We start from the raw sequence: 14,050 nt of genomic DNA on the forward strand, positions 1-14,050 counted from the left end.
TTGAAAACGATGTCATGGTTTTGAAACGAGCAAATATATCAAAGGTTTCAAAAACTATTTGAGCAGCTTACTACATTGAGATTAGTTGTCGAAAAAGGTAAGATGTAATATATTGTAAGCTTTTTAATGCTCCTACATTTTTTTCTGATTTATGTCTTGAATAAAGAATTGGGCAAGAAACATGCATGTTGCAATATCTGTTTTCTTAGGGACAGACATTGGAATTTCTTCCCACTCCTAGTATTGAAGAACCTATCATAAGTGAAGGGTAATTAACTAGAACTGTCTTGTCCCAAATACAAGGAAATGGAATGGAAAAAACCTCGTTAGAATAGGATGAAGCAACATTGTTTTGTCTAAGATCTTGAAAGTGGAGTGGTCTATTTTTCTATGAAATATATCTTTGTTCTTGGCATTATATATTATTCATGATAATTTTATACTAGCATTGTTTTATGACTTATTTTTATAAATGCAAAAGGGCTTTGCAACCACGTTTAAACCCATGTTGTAAGCCCCCTGTCAACACTTAAGATGTATTTCTAGATTGAGAGTGAATGAACATAGATACTGCATAGTGCTATGCTTAAGAAGATTCTTCTCACCCCAGTTTACAGTTGAGTAAGAAGTAAGAGACCGGAGTTAGTAGTAACCATCTGAAGGTCTTAACTTATAAATGTTTTGGAACCAGGACCGCAGCTCATAAAGGTACAATAAAACTGTCATCTGATCTAATGCACAATGTCCATCTTAGGGGTGCACTCAATGGATCCTAAGAGAAGTTATAGCGTAAACTTAATTCTGCCTGGGTCTATTATTACCTGATGCTAACTGTGATTGTAATTTATAGAGAAGAAAACAGGTTAACATGGTCTGCCCTTTCTTGGTAAGCCATCTGATTTATCAAGATAAACATAAACCATATGGATTTTAGCTCTCTTCTTCAATCCCAACATTAACCTTTTTAGTATCATTTTGTCTTAAAATTCGGTTCCGATTTGAATTACCACAGAAGCACCCAAGGGTACTTCTTAGGAAGTGCTCTGCTTATGACTGGTGCTTGACTGCACTGACCCTGCTACAAAGGGATCATAGCAAAATGTTAAGTTTATAGTCTTTCTTCACAACGCCTAAAATCTTAAGTAGTTATTCTCTTTTCAGATTTTTAGTTGTAGTGTTCACCTATTAGAATTGGTGTAAGAGTGTACAATATTAGAGTCTGCCTCAACTCCCTAATTCTTTGTGTTTTCAAATGAGAAAATCCCTCGTTACTGACTCTCAGGAAGTTGTTTTGTTCCTTTTCTCTTACATACAGTTTGATTAACAACTGCCTCGGGGTCAAGGTATTTTGAAATCCGCCTTTTCTTTTTTTAAAGGAGTGCTGAATACTCAGAATTTACTTACGTGGAATTCTGCTCCTTTTAACAAAATGGTTTCAGACCTATCAACTTTTTCAAAACAGAGCAATTTTTCCAAAATAATTATCAATGACGAATCTTTTCTCTGAATGTCGCATGCGCACCCTTACCCCAAGATCAGACCAGTCTTAAAATCTCTTTTGTTATTCTTTCTTTTGATGTCTCCGGGAGCCAGCGAGTCTCCGATCTCTCCAGCAGTAGACTTTCTGAATAGCGAGTGACTCATTCTTGGTGGATGCTGCTTTTATAGAAAGACCCGGCTAAGAGGACCATACTTTAGGAATTCTGACGTATAGTCCTCTTTTTACCGGAATAGAAAACAGGGAGTTTTAGGATCGGTTTCAGAACATACTGTTTTCTGAATTCAATGATGAAAGACCCTTTAACCTGACTCATGTTCCTACAGGCCTCACCGATTTGCCATTGGTCTGAGTCACTTTGATATCCGATTGCAGCTTCAGCGTGCTTCTCTGCAGGCGCTTTTATTGTAGAAACCTACTTGTCGCAGCTAGAGCACAATTCTCTTTTGTGGATTGATTAGTGATTGGATGGCCCTAGAGGCGTGACCTAGGGTTCTGACACCTAGCATGTTTGTGATTAATCTGCAAGTACTTTGCTGATTTTTTTTTTTTTAAGGGTCAGTGCGCTGTAACCAGAAAGGCATAAATCAAACTCCATATGAAAAACCCAAAATGCACTTGACTGGAAATGGACTGGTGGAAGTGTCCTTATGCATTGGAAGCAGGTTCACCTTTACACAACCAGCAGAGTGCAAACTTGTACATATGTAATTTTTGCAGGGTAATACATTGTAATGATTTGGTTTTCAGGTATCATTTGGATGGAGTTCAGTGAAGATTGATATGAGTTTTGCCAAGAGAGACCCTCGTCCTATAATTCCCTTTGGCTTATCGGCTTTTGCTACCTCTTTGTTTGCCTTAGGACTGGCATTAGGAACAACCATTGCAGTTGGAATGTTATTTATTATTCAGGTGAGAGGAACAGCAATTTATTTTTATGATCGAAATGTTTTGAGTCCAGTAATATTCATGCATTGTTTCAATCTGTGTTCTAGACTGTGTATTGCACTCTGTTGATTTGGGAAAATACTTGCTTATTTTCAATCATTATTTTGTCAAAAAGGCAATGTTGGAGATTTTATTTAGCTCTGAACCAGTATTCGATCGTGTATGCTTTTGTGATTCCTGTTTTATGGAGACATTGAATGATAATTCGAATTGTAGGGTTAGGAAGAAAATGTCACAGATGAATGGTGGTGAGTTGTGGGAAGGGGGAGGGTTCTAAAAATAAGTGGTACGGAGGGGGTGAAGACAACAGCCAGCAAAGGGGGAAGCAGCCACCAGAGGCAGAGAGCACCTCCCTGAATGAGAGCAGTGGAAGGTCCAAGTCATCAAGTCAGATGGCTGGTAAAGCAGCTATGCTCCACCTTGGGGAGAAACCTAGGAAGAGGCAGCCAAGTTATCGAATAAGAAAGAAGTATATGAGATTTGCAAGAAAACCATTTAATGAGAAGCAGTGGCCTGACCCAAAGCCCACTGTAAGTATTGGTATTGCCTACAACAGTTGTTTCATTAACAGATCACTGAAGCTGTAGGCAAGACCTGGTAGTCAGTACCGCCATCTAGGATCACGCCCTAGGCCAATATGCATTCCTCATCGGCTTTCCAAGAATGCTTGCAATTCAAATGATATCAAATGTACAAACCTATTATTCATGAAAGTGGCTTGGTGGGGTTCCGTCTCACACCCAAGCTCTTGCTTTTGAGGAAATTAACAAATGTTTTGGAGAAGTGTGGCTCACTGGTTAGAAGCGGCAGACCCTAAAGCAGAGGTCAGGCCCGGGACCAGGGTTCAATTCCCGACGCGGCAGGGTCTTGGGCTCAGTCCGCGAACTCGATAATTCTCGCCTCGGTGCCTACTCTAATCATGGGTCCCACTCTGCAACTCTGGGCAATAGCTTGCTTAATCTCCACAACGGCCCCAACAGCACTGGGATGCCTGGCTTCACCTTGGGGTTGCTCAGGAGGGGGCATTTCACAGAGAAAGCCAGGAAGGGTTCAACAGCGGTATACAGTGCCAGGATGCCCCGAGATGGGGCGGCAGTGCGCTTTACAAGTATACACGCATTTACATTTTGCCACACATCTGGTCACCTAGCAAAGTCCTAAGTTAAAAGTGACAATTGGTGGATGTGACCTTGTGCGAAGGAATTACAGTCCTCCCCATTTTGTCATGGTGAGTAGGGAAAGAGAAGATTAGTTGTGGAAAACATTTGTAGGATGAGAGAAAAATGTTTGCTTCTTATCTTTTTCAATTTCATGATGAGAGTATGTGGCCTAACAGCTAGCGTCGTCGTCCTCAAAGCTGGGGAACTGGGTTCGAGTCTCGGCAGGGACGCTCAATAGCCTGCGATTCTGGGCAAATCACTTAATCTCACAGTGCCTACCAAAAATGAATGCGTCAGTCCCCTCTTTGCAGTTGTCTGTTTTTCTTCTCTAGTCTGTCCCTGGCGCCGGGAAACCCATTGCGGGTAGCTGTGCGCAATACAAGTGCAATAAAATAAAATAATAAATAACATAACTGGTGCTCAAGTTACGTGCTCTGATACCTTAGGATCGAATTGGCGATATATATATATATATATATATATATATATACACACACTAATTGCACCACTGGCATATTTTGACCGAGTATACACTATCCCACTTTTCATCCCCAATCATTGACTTAAGTAGCTATTTTATAAGAATACCATCTACCTACATTTCAGATTTAAGGCCTACTTAAGTTACATTTCCTTGCCATGTTTTGTGAATGGCAAGGTGAGCGGTTATTTAAAAGCGCATATAAGTGTGACTTACCATTATTGTCTGTTTTGTAAATCAACCCCTTAGTGCTTAAGTGATTTATGCATTGGCATAATAACATAGCGATACAGTAATAATATAGGCCAGTCCACTGGTTTTTTTGTAATTGGCTTAGTACGTTGATTCCGCTATTTCTACATTTGTTACCACTAAATATTTCGCTTTCCAGTTACTTGAGGGGTCATCATCAGGAGAGAGAAAAATATAAGAAGCATCTGAGTTACACATTGGGAATTTGCAAGGCGTGAATGAGTCACATCTGTATGCCACTTACAAGTGATCCTAGGAGAGGGCTCATGTTTCCATCTCTTTGTAAAAGAAAACTGCAATTCGTTCTTCAGGTGCAAGTAGCCTTCATTGAAGAAGTGCATTGCGGCAGAGTAACCATCCTTATCCAGTGAGCTCAAATGACCATGGTCCAGGTTCCAGTTGCAGAATTTGTGTTTAAACCTTGGATTCAAATCGGACCAAGACAGATGCATCCTTTCATATTTCTGAGTTCCATGAAGAGGCAGCTATGAGGTTTAATATGAGATTTAATATTGTACCGAATTTTGTTAAAATTTTTCAGGTAGAACATTGGTTAAAAACGGTGTAGCCGTGGCACATTTATTGTAAGGTGCAATTGTTTGATTACAGACCCCTTCTGCAAAAGTAGATGGACCAGTGTTGAAGATTACAATAAGACATGTTTGACTCGAGGATGATTTTCTTTGAAGAAGGGTCATTATTGGGGAGAGGGGAGGTTTAATAAACAACTGAGTTTGAGATGTCCCCGAATCTGCAAAGTTATAGAATGCTTGCTTACAGTGCATGACAAGCTATGATCGGTATCTTCGCTGATGTTTTTAATGTATCCTCCTAATGTTACTGTATTTGTGATAAAGAATGATATAAATTAAATCATTACATTTTATTTTTATATCATTGAATTCCAAATATTTTCATCGGGTCAGCCTTTTGCTTCTCCCAATCAACATTTTTATCAGGCAGAATTGTGAATTGGAGATTCATTCCCTATCTGCAGATACAATCCATCCCCTCCAGGTTAGTCTAACAGTTAGAGCAGTAAAAGAGTATGTGTTGAAGGTGTTTGCTTGAATAATTCTAGTTCTTTAGGGTAAACTAACAGTACACATTGAACATATCATATCTAATTATTGGTTCAAAGACGTGTTACCTAATTAAATAGCTGCTTGATGCTCCTGAAGGCAGATGTTTGTATTGATTTTGAAAGTGCATAGATTTTATTGTGGAGTGAATTGGCCACAGATGTGTACACAAAGGCCAACTTCTGGGCATATAAAAAGACTAAAGCTGAATGTTAATGAGTTGGTTCCGGAAAAGTAAACAATCTGAATAAGATATCCCCTCCAAGGGAATAGAATTCCAGAAGTGATAACCACCCCTAGTGCAAGTGACTGAATTGCAGCTCACCACATATTCCTCACTTTTAAATTATAACCGTGGACATCACATGTATTGGTGCAGCGGCGTAACCCCTTCGATGCTCATGACGAGCTCAGCTCGTCATGAGGCACAGGGCTCCTGTACTCATGACGAGCTGAGCTTGTCATGACCACACCCAAGATCATTATGGCCCAGCACAGGAGAGGAATTTGGTCAGCAGGGATGTGGTTAAGTCCCTGTGAGAGCTCAAGACCTGGCTCTTCGCCTGACCTGCAGATTCCCCCCCCCCCCCCCCTCTGTCCTCACAACACCTTGAGACCCTAACAGGTGAGTAGTTGTGCTTTACAAGAAACCTGGTGGATTAAGAGCCATGTGTTTGGGGGCATGAACTGCCCGTTGATTTCTTCATGGGACATGCCTTGGTCAATTTCATATCTACTCTCTTAAACGTACATAGATTTGCATAGTTATTAATTGACAACATGGAAATGGATGCCTGCTGTAGTACCTGCACACCCTGCTCACTTGGTAGTTTGGTCTGCCCTGTTCCCATGATGCACTGGGCCAGGGTCAGACTAATTTGCATATAGCCACGTTCTGAGCTGGGATGGTGCAGTGAGCTAAAAAACGGTGATGGATCAAGCCCTGATCTTTGGACTGGGTAAGAGTGGTCTGCTTAATTCAGACACTCTGTTCATCACCACTCCCTTTTCTGAATCATTTTTGTCCACCATAAGCGTGGAAGGGTATACTCAGATGTGAGTCCCTTGCTCATTGCACCACCAGGATTCAAGCAAGCCGGGCCGAAGACGGCTGAAATGCCAGAAACCGGTCCCCGGAAGCTTGTTTCCTTCCCAGTATAAGAATTGGCTTGGTAGTTTGGTCTGCCCTGTTCCCATGATGCACTGGGCCAGGGTCAGACTAATTTGCATATAGCCAAGTTCTGAGCTGGGATGGTGCAGTGAGCTAAAAAACGGTGATGGATCAAGCCCTGATCTTTGGACTGGGTAAGAGTGGTCTGCTTAATTCAGACACTCTGTTCATCACCACCCCCTTTTCTGAATCATTTTTGTCCACCATAAGCGTGGAAGGGTATACTCAGATGTGAGTCCCTTGCTCATTGCACCATCAGGATTCAAGCAAGCCGGGCCGAAGACGGCTGAAATGCCAGAAACCGGTCCCCGGAAGCTTGTTTCCTTCCCAGTATAAGAATTGGCTTGGTAGTTTGGTCTGCCCTGTTCCCATGATGCACTGGGCCTGACTAATTTGCATATAGCCAAGTTCTGAGCTGGGATGGTGCAGTGAGCTAAAAAACTGTGATGGATCAAGCCCTGATCTTTGGACTGGGTAAGAGTGGTCTGCTTAATTCAGACACTCTGTTCATCACCACCCCTTTTTCTGAATCATTTTTGTCCACCATAAGCGTGGAAGGGTATACTCAGATGTTAGTCCCTTGCTCATTGCACCATCAGGATTCAAGCAAGCCGGGCCGAAGACGGCTGAAATGCCAGAAACCGGTCCCCGGAAGCTTGTTTCCTTTCTGGTGAAGAATTGGCTTGGTAGTTTAGTCTGCCCTGTTCCCATGATGCACTGGGCCAGGGACAGACTGATTTGCATATAGCCAGGTTCTGAGCTGGGATGGTGCAGTGAGCTAAATAACGGTGATGGATCAAGCCCCGATCTTTGGACTGGGTAAGAGTGGTCTGCTTAATTCAGACACTCTGTTCATCACCACCCCCTTTTCTGAATCACCCTGCTCACCAGGCATGTTAACTCTTCCCCGTTTTAGGTGTCTGTCCCTGTCTCCACTCTAAATACATCCATAAGACCGTGAAAGTGTTAAAGTCCTTGGTTAGAATTAAATCTCCTGAGCATGAAAGACACCTAGATTTTAGATTTACCTATTAAGTCTCCTCTTAGAAAGAAGATTGGATTGAGTGATCAAATGGCACAATGAATGAATGAATGAATGAAACACAACTTATAACGCACAAACTTTGCCCAACGGGTGTCAAGGCGCCTAACCAAACATAGTTGAGTCAGGGAGCATGCTACTGATATGCCTCGATGAAGAGCCGCGTTTTTAGTGCATTTTTAAAGTGGGCCATAGAGGGTTGTGTTTTCAACTCGGAAGGGAGGTCATTCCATAGTTTGGGGGCAATGCAAGAGAAAGCCCTTCCACCCCATCTGCCTGTTTATTCGAGGGACAGATAGAAGATTCTTAGAGGCAGAGTGAAGGCTTCTGCTAGGGGTGTAGGGGACAAGAAGGGAGCCAATGGCTTCAGAGCCTCCACCTGATAAAGCACTGAAAACCAGGCATAGAATTTTGAAGGTGATCCTTAGATGGATCGGGAGCCAGTGCAGACTCTTCCTGGCGGAGGTGGCAGAGGAGGTGTAGGAAACGCCCAGGATGAACTTAGCAGCCGCGTTCTGAACGGACTGAAGGCGTAGGATGAGGCTCTTATTTATTTCTGCATACAGTGCGTTACAGTAATCAAGCCGGGGGGCCACCAATCACTGGAACATATGTCTTGATCTTTGCCAAAGATCGAGACCTCGGTTTTCTCTCCGTTCAGCTTCAGTGAGTTTAAAATCATCCATTCGGAGACTGCCTGAATGCAGTTCCTGAAGCTGAGCGCGGAGGTACTCACCGAGTGAGAGAGGTACACCATGATCTGCGTGTCATCGGTGTATGACACCACCTCCATCCCGTGTGATCTTACTAACCTGGCAAGTGGGGCCACATAGATGTTAAAAAGGGTCGGGCTCAAGGCCGACCCCTGTGGAACCCCACACTGCACAGGTTTAGCAGGGGAGAGGAACTCTCCTAGCTTTACCCTCTGCTCTCTTTGACTGAGAAAGGAGGACAGGAGGCTCAATGCTGGGCCCTCCACCCCTATCTCCCTTAGCCGAGCTGTTAAGGTCAAAGGAGATAGGGTGTCAAAAGCTGCAGTCAGGTCGAGTAGGATCAGCAAAATGGTCTGGCCTTGGTCAACCTTAGATCGAATGTTGTTGACCACTGCCGTGAGAGCCGACTCGGTGCTGTGAAACTTTCGGAAGCCGTGCTGAGATTGGTCCAAGCACCCAGAGATCTCAAGAAAGGAGGTCAGATGCTGATTAAGGTGGATTTCAAGCATTTTAGCTGGGGCTGGGGCAGGCAGCAGCGATATTGGTCGAAGTTTTTTGAGAATTTCAGGATCCAGAGTCTGCTTTTTAAGCAGTGGCTTCACTATGGCCTTTTTCCAAACAACAGGGAAAGTGCCCTGAATCATGGCACAATTCATTATCTCCAGAATAGGGGGCAACAGGGTTTCCCTGCAGTCTTTCAGGATCTTCAAAGGGCAGGGGTCCAGTGGCGAGCCTGACTTGGTCCTATTTAGGAGGAAATCTAGATGCTCAAGGGTAAGGGGTGGGAAGGCAGACCGGAAGTTCGAAGGAACTTTTCCCCAACATTCTAAGGAAGGTTGAGTCGGGAGAGGAAGAGGGCTCATATGGGCTCTCTGCGCTTCCAGAGTTGAGTAGATGTCTACAATTTTAGTATGGAAGAACTGTGCGATCCTGTCGCACAATTCTTGGGAGCCTGTGATGGGATCAGGAGTTTGTAAGGAGCAGAGCGAGTCAACAATTTTAAATAAATCCCTAGAGGAGGCGAGGGACGTTGTGAGCTTTAGAAAAGTAGGCCTGTTTTTCTTTGATAATCCTTGTCTTGTAGTCTGCCAGCAAAATCTTATGTCTTTCTCTGTCTTTGGGATTCCAGGTTGTCCGCCATAGCCTCTCCTGCCTCCTACAGCTCTGCCTTAGGAGCCTAAGAGGCTCAGTAAACCAGGGGGCTGATGGTTTCCGCCTCGCTGAATAGCGATAGGAGGCAGGGGCCAGAAGATCTATTGCTCTGGAGATAGAGTTTGCAAACTCCAGCGCAGCATCACTGCAGCTAACGTTATGGTCTGTGCTACAAGGGGGGAGAGAGAGTCGTTCGTGATAGCCCTATAGTTCCGTTTGAGTTTCTTGTTCGTGCACCCATGGCACAGAGAAGGGGAGGAGGGAAGTTCCAGTTCCAAAGGAACCGCCAGATGGTCAGACCATACCAAGGGGATGGGCGGGCCCGTAGAGTCTGGGGTCGTTGGAGAATACCCCGTCTAGAATGTGGCCAGCCAGGTGAGTAGAGCTATTTACCAGCTGGTGTAGGCCGCAGGCGGCCATAAGATCCACTAAGGAGAGGGTGTCCTTCGAGCAAAGATCATCTAGATGGAAGTTTAGGTCCCCCATAACCGTAAGATGAGATTTACCAAAATAAGGTTCTAAGATTTTAAGGAGTTTGTGGCTAAAACTAGATCTAGGGCCCGGGGGCCTGTAGATAAGGAGACCGGAAAAAGAGGCAGAGGGAGAGGAGGATATAAAGGAGTGGATGGCCTGGAAAGATCTGATGGAGAGGAAAGAGTTGTAATACGACAGACATCAGAAACTTTATAGAGAATAGCCAGCCCTCCACCCCTGCGACCTACTCTATCCAGTCTGTTTAGTGCATAGCCCTCGGGGATGGCATGCAAGAGGTCCGGACCAGAGGACTCAGATGCCCAGGTTTCGGTAATAAAAACCCATGAGGGGTTCCTAGCAGTAACAAAGTCGTGGAACGCGATATTGTTTTTAATCAATGACCTAGCAATGATGAGAAAGACTCTTTCAGAATGGGCAGTAGGCGTAGGAGGTGTTTTGGCTGTAGTGTTTCTATTAGGGCGATGAGAGAAAGGGGGCTCATTGTGGCTAAGATAGCAACAACATGAGGGTGAAAGAAGGAGAGCTTCAGGGGTGAGACTGTGGTGGCAGGGTAGCTGGGGGGGTTTGAGAGAGAGTATATCCCTATAGGCGTAGGACCGCGTTGCCTGGCTGCCCAGCGAAGTCGTAGTTTCCTCCCTGTGCAGCCCGTCCAGCAGCCCGTCCGTAGAGCGGACAGGCGCAGACGGGCTTAACTTTCGCGCAACTTCGGCGCTTATTCGCTGTGCGCGAATAACGTCATCCTAGATATATGGGTTGGGTCACGTATCTCACGTCCCACCTGACTGACAACAGCCAATGGGAGCGGGGACCTGATGTCTGTCAACGTGCCCTCCACTCAAGCGGGAGAACCCGTGGTGGAACGGGTCACCGACAGGAAGGAGGAGTACAGTACACAAGTGAGTTAAAAACGATAGTATTTGTCTTAAAATACGCCGCAAAATAATACAATTAAAAACGCTATGGGAGCGAGCAATTTAGCAGCAGTAAGGACTGGCAGTTTTTAGCAGCAAATTCAGGTGTGGACACCAGAGCATAGCACTCATGCCCTGTGACAACAAACTACCGATCTTGTGACCGAGATTCTTTTGTTCTAATCACAATTTTGGCACTTCGCCCAAAAAAGTGTGTTCAGGGCAAATTAGGTAATCTCCCTGTGTGTCAATTGTTATTATGCATGATCTAAAAAAAATGGGCTGGGTAAATATGCAAAAGCGTTACTTGGGAGATGCAATTTGTCTCCGACTGACATCCATTTACAGTGCTCCATTGCTGCCCATCTAGGGAGCTGCTACGCAAGAATCCATGCATATCTACCTAGGTACTTTCGGACTAACAGAAGCAAATTTGAAAACCAAGGGCATCCAAATATTTTATGTCACTGGTATCCTCAAAAAACCAGTTGGGAGCCATATGCAGAGGGAATTCCGAAAACCGTTCCTACCCAAGTCGGTGAATATCTTACTTTGCAGAACTGTATTACTTTGATTCAGATTCTGCTGTCTGATTTCTTCAATTTTGACTTTATTGGATAGAGTGGAGCAGAATATTCTAAGTTGATTCTAAACATGCGCTAGACCTTTGCATAAGTAAAAGCCCGAGATCAGATTGAGTGAGCGCGTTCTAGCTTGGTTGTGAAGATGAGAGCTACTAACTCAGTTTGGGGTTTAATGCGGGTAGTACTGATTCCTGAGTATTTTAATTGTGAAGGGAGAATAGATGAAATTGTATAGATGAAATTGTAAAGCAATCTGTTAATTAGAAATGGTGTTTTTTAAAAAAAAAAATTACATCACCTCTTCACAAGTCAAAACATTCTTTGCATAGCTGTAGCATGGCACTTGACATACACTTTTCAATAATTAAAAAAAAATGGTTAAAAGATGAATCCGTCAGAAATGTACAACCCTCCCATCAAAGCAGCCTGTGCTGCAAGCTTTTTTTTTTTGCACATATGAGAATAGGAAGCATTACAAGCAGACTGGGTGGAAAACCCACTTTTCACTTGTATAAGGCTTTTACTTAATTTTCAAACCGACCTGCTTAAACTAAGCGTAGTGAACATAGAGCAAGAAAGTTGAACTAGTGAAGATTGAAGCAGAAGTGCTCTGAAAAATGTGACGTTTCCTGACGCGCACTTTTAACCACTTCCTTCCTTTCGAAACAGTGCACTGAAAACAATATCACTGCCTTGGAAACATTGTTGCAAATACTCAGTCTCATGTTATAACCTAGTAGAGGCCTGGGCTGTCGGACGAGTTTAGAAAAATATAGGCGACTTCATGCATTAATATACCCATAATCTCCCAAAAGCAGTCAAGCCGCTTGGTATTACTGCAGAATCAAAAGGCAGACAGTTGAGTTTTGCACTATTTACTTTTATGGCCTGCATTTCACATCAGGTAGCGAACATCAATATCATTTATTATGTGTTATCTACTTCTGTCAAGGCCAAGACTTCGGTTCACAAACCAAAGAGTTCTGCCCCAGTGAGTTCATTAGTAAGCAACTGGCCTATTAACCAGTTACCAGTCATTACAAACTTGCTAATGTAAAGGTAGGCGGACAGTGGAGCACTGCTTTTGAGCTGTCGCACTGAATTGATTTGCCTGTTAGGTATGGCAAAATCTTATGTTTTTGCATAGTTCATGCTCTGGTTCCATTGCTTTGACATTTGTTGGAAATATGTGTAGGGTTGCCCAGAGGGTACCCTTTTTGTCTATGTAGAGACATAAATGCAACCCTTTATTGCATATTGCTGCAGCAAACTTGTGAACCTATGGCATTGTGATTCCTTGAATGCAACTGCGTGTTTGAACAGGGGGCATTGACCCAAAGGGCCTCACCATTCAGCCCGGGTATTGTCAGGAGCAAACCTTCTTCTCCATCTTATCGATCAGTGCTTTGCCATTTAACACTGAGGAGCCACTTGTCAAGGGTGGCTGAGCCAATGTAAAAGTGTTGTTTCAACCGGGTCTTCCCTTCACACAGTTGATCAGTAGATTGGTCCTACAACTCACTATTTATCCTGTAGTTGACACATGGTATGTGGGTAAGGATGAGAGACGCAGGAAGCACCAATCGCACTGCAGGATGAGGCGGTGCTGTAACTTTCTCACTGAGCCTATCTCCCAAAAATCAACTTCCCTGCATCATCCGTGCAGCAATCCTTTTTCCACCACGGATATCCAAGTAGTCATCTCTCTACACTGCAAAACTAACAGACCCGCAACTACATTTGTTCAGTAACAACCCTGATAACTGTAGTAATTTAACTTTCATCCACTGTTTATGGTGAACATGTGTATAGTTGCTGTTGTGATGTTTAAACTGAAATTGCATACTGGTTTGATTTTTCTTTTTTTAATTATAGTTGAAAGTGATTTTAAGAAATAAGACCTCCATAGAATCCTGGATAGAGGAAAAGGTAAGATTATTTGTCAAGTCATTTTCCTTAAATGTAGCCCTCCCCCTGCGCCACTCCCATTCTGATACCCTCACTTGTCTCTAGTCTTGAGTTCCTGTTTGGAGCCTGTACTGGTCCTTTAATTTGCCGAGTTCTAACGCCCTCAGTTGAGTGACAGTAAGTGACAGCCTTTACTCAGGCAATGCTCCAGATATCCGCAGCCCTCTCTGTAGTGCCTTCTGCCCTAAGGAGTTTTTGGGTCTCCCGACCAAACCTTTGTTAGCTACCTCTCGCTTACTTGAGGTTGGCTGCCCCCTGCTGATAGGAGCTGCTACAGCATAGAGTACTCCTGATCCTCCAAAGGCTGTTCTGTTTGCTGTGCAGAAGCATCTGTGTCAGAGTTGTGCTAGAACCTGCTGGAACCAGCTACTATCTTGGAAAGGCAGTATGTTCTGGCAAAAGAGAGTAAAAGTCGAACCTTTTAAGAATGACCCACCCGTGCAAGCCTTTACTATATGCCCAGTGGTTCCCCAGTATGGTGCCCTCTTCACACCAATTATGCCTGAATTGTTGTCCCACAGTGATAATGATGATTAATCTTATCCCTTCATATTATACTGACGACTGCTACATTGCCAGATGCTAGCTCACTT

The 14,050-nt window shown here is 43.8% G+C and overlaps 1 protein-coding gene across 1 annotated transcript in view; it reads left to right on the top strand.

The window, feature by feature from the left end:
* Positions 1-14,050, top strand: part of LOC147663475 (palmitoyltransferase ZDHHC6-like) — a 142,195-nt gene that overhangs the window by 60,442 nt on the left and 67,703 nt on the right. Inside the window, exons 5-6 of the mRNA XM_086950421.1 lie at positions 2,249-2,410; positions 13,365-13,418. Of these exons, the coding sequence (XP_086806547.1) occupies positions 2,249-2,410; positions 13,365-13,418 (216 nt within the window). The remainder of the gene's footprint in view (positions 1-2,248; positions 2,411-13,364; positions 13,419-14,050) is intronic.

This window comes from Lissotriton vulgaris, unplaced genomic scaffold, assembly GCF_964263255.1.
Source record: "Lissotriton vulgaris unplaced genomic scaffold, aLisVul1.2 SCAFFOLD_675, whole genome shotgun sequence".
Lineage (NCBI taxonomy): Eukaryota > Metazoa > Chordata > Amphibia > Caudata > Salamandridae > Lissotriton > Lissotriton vulgaris.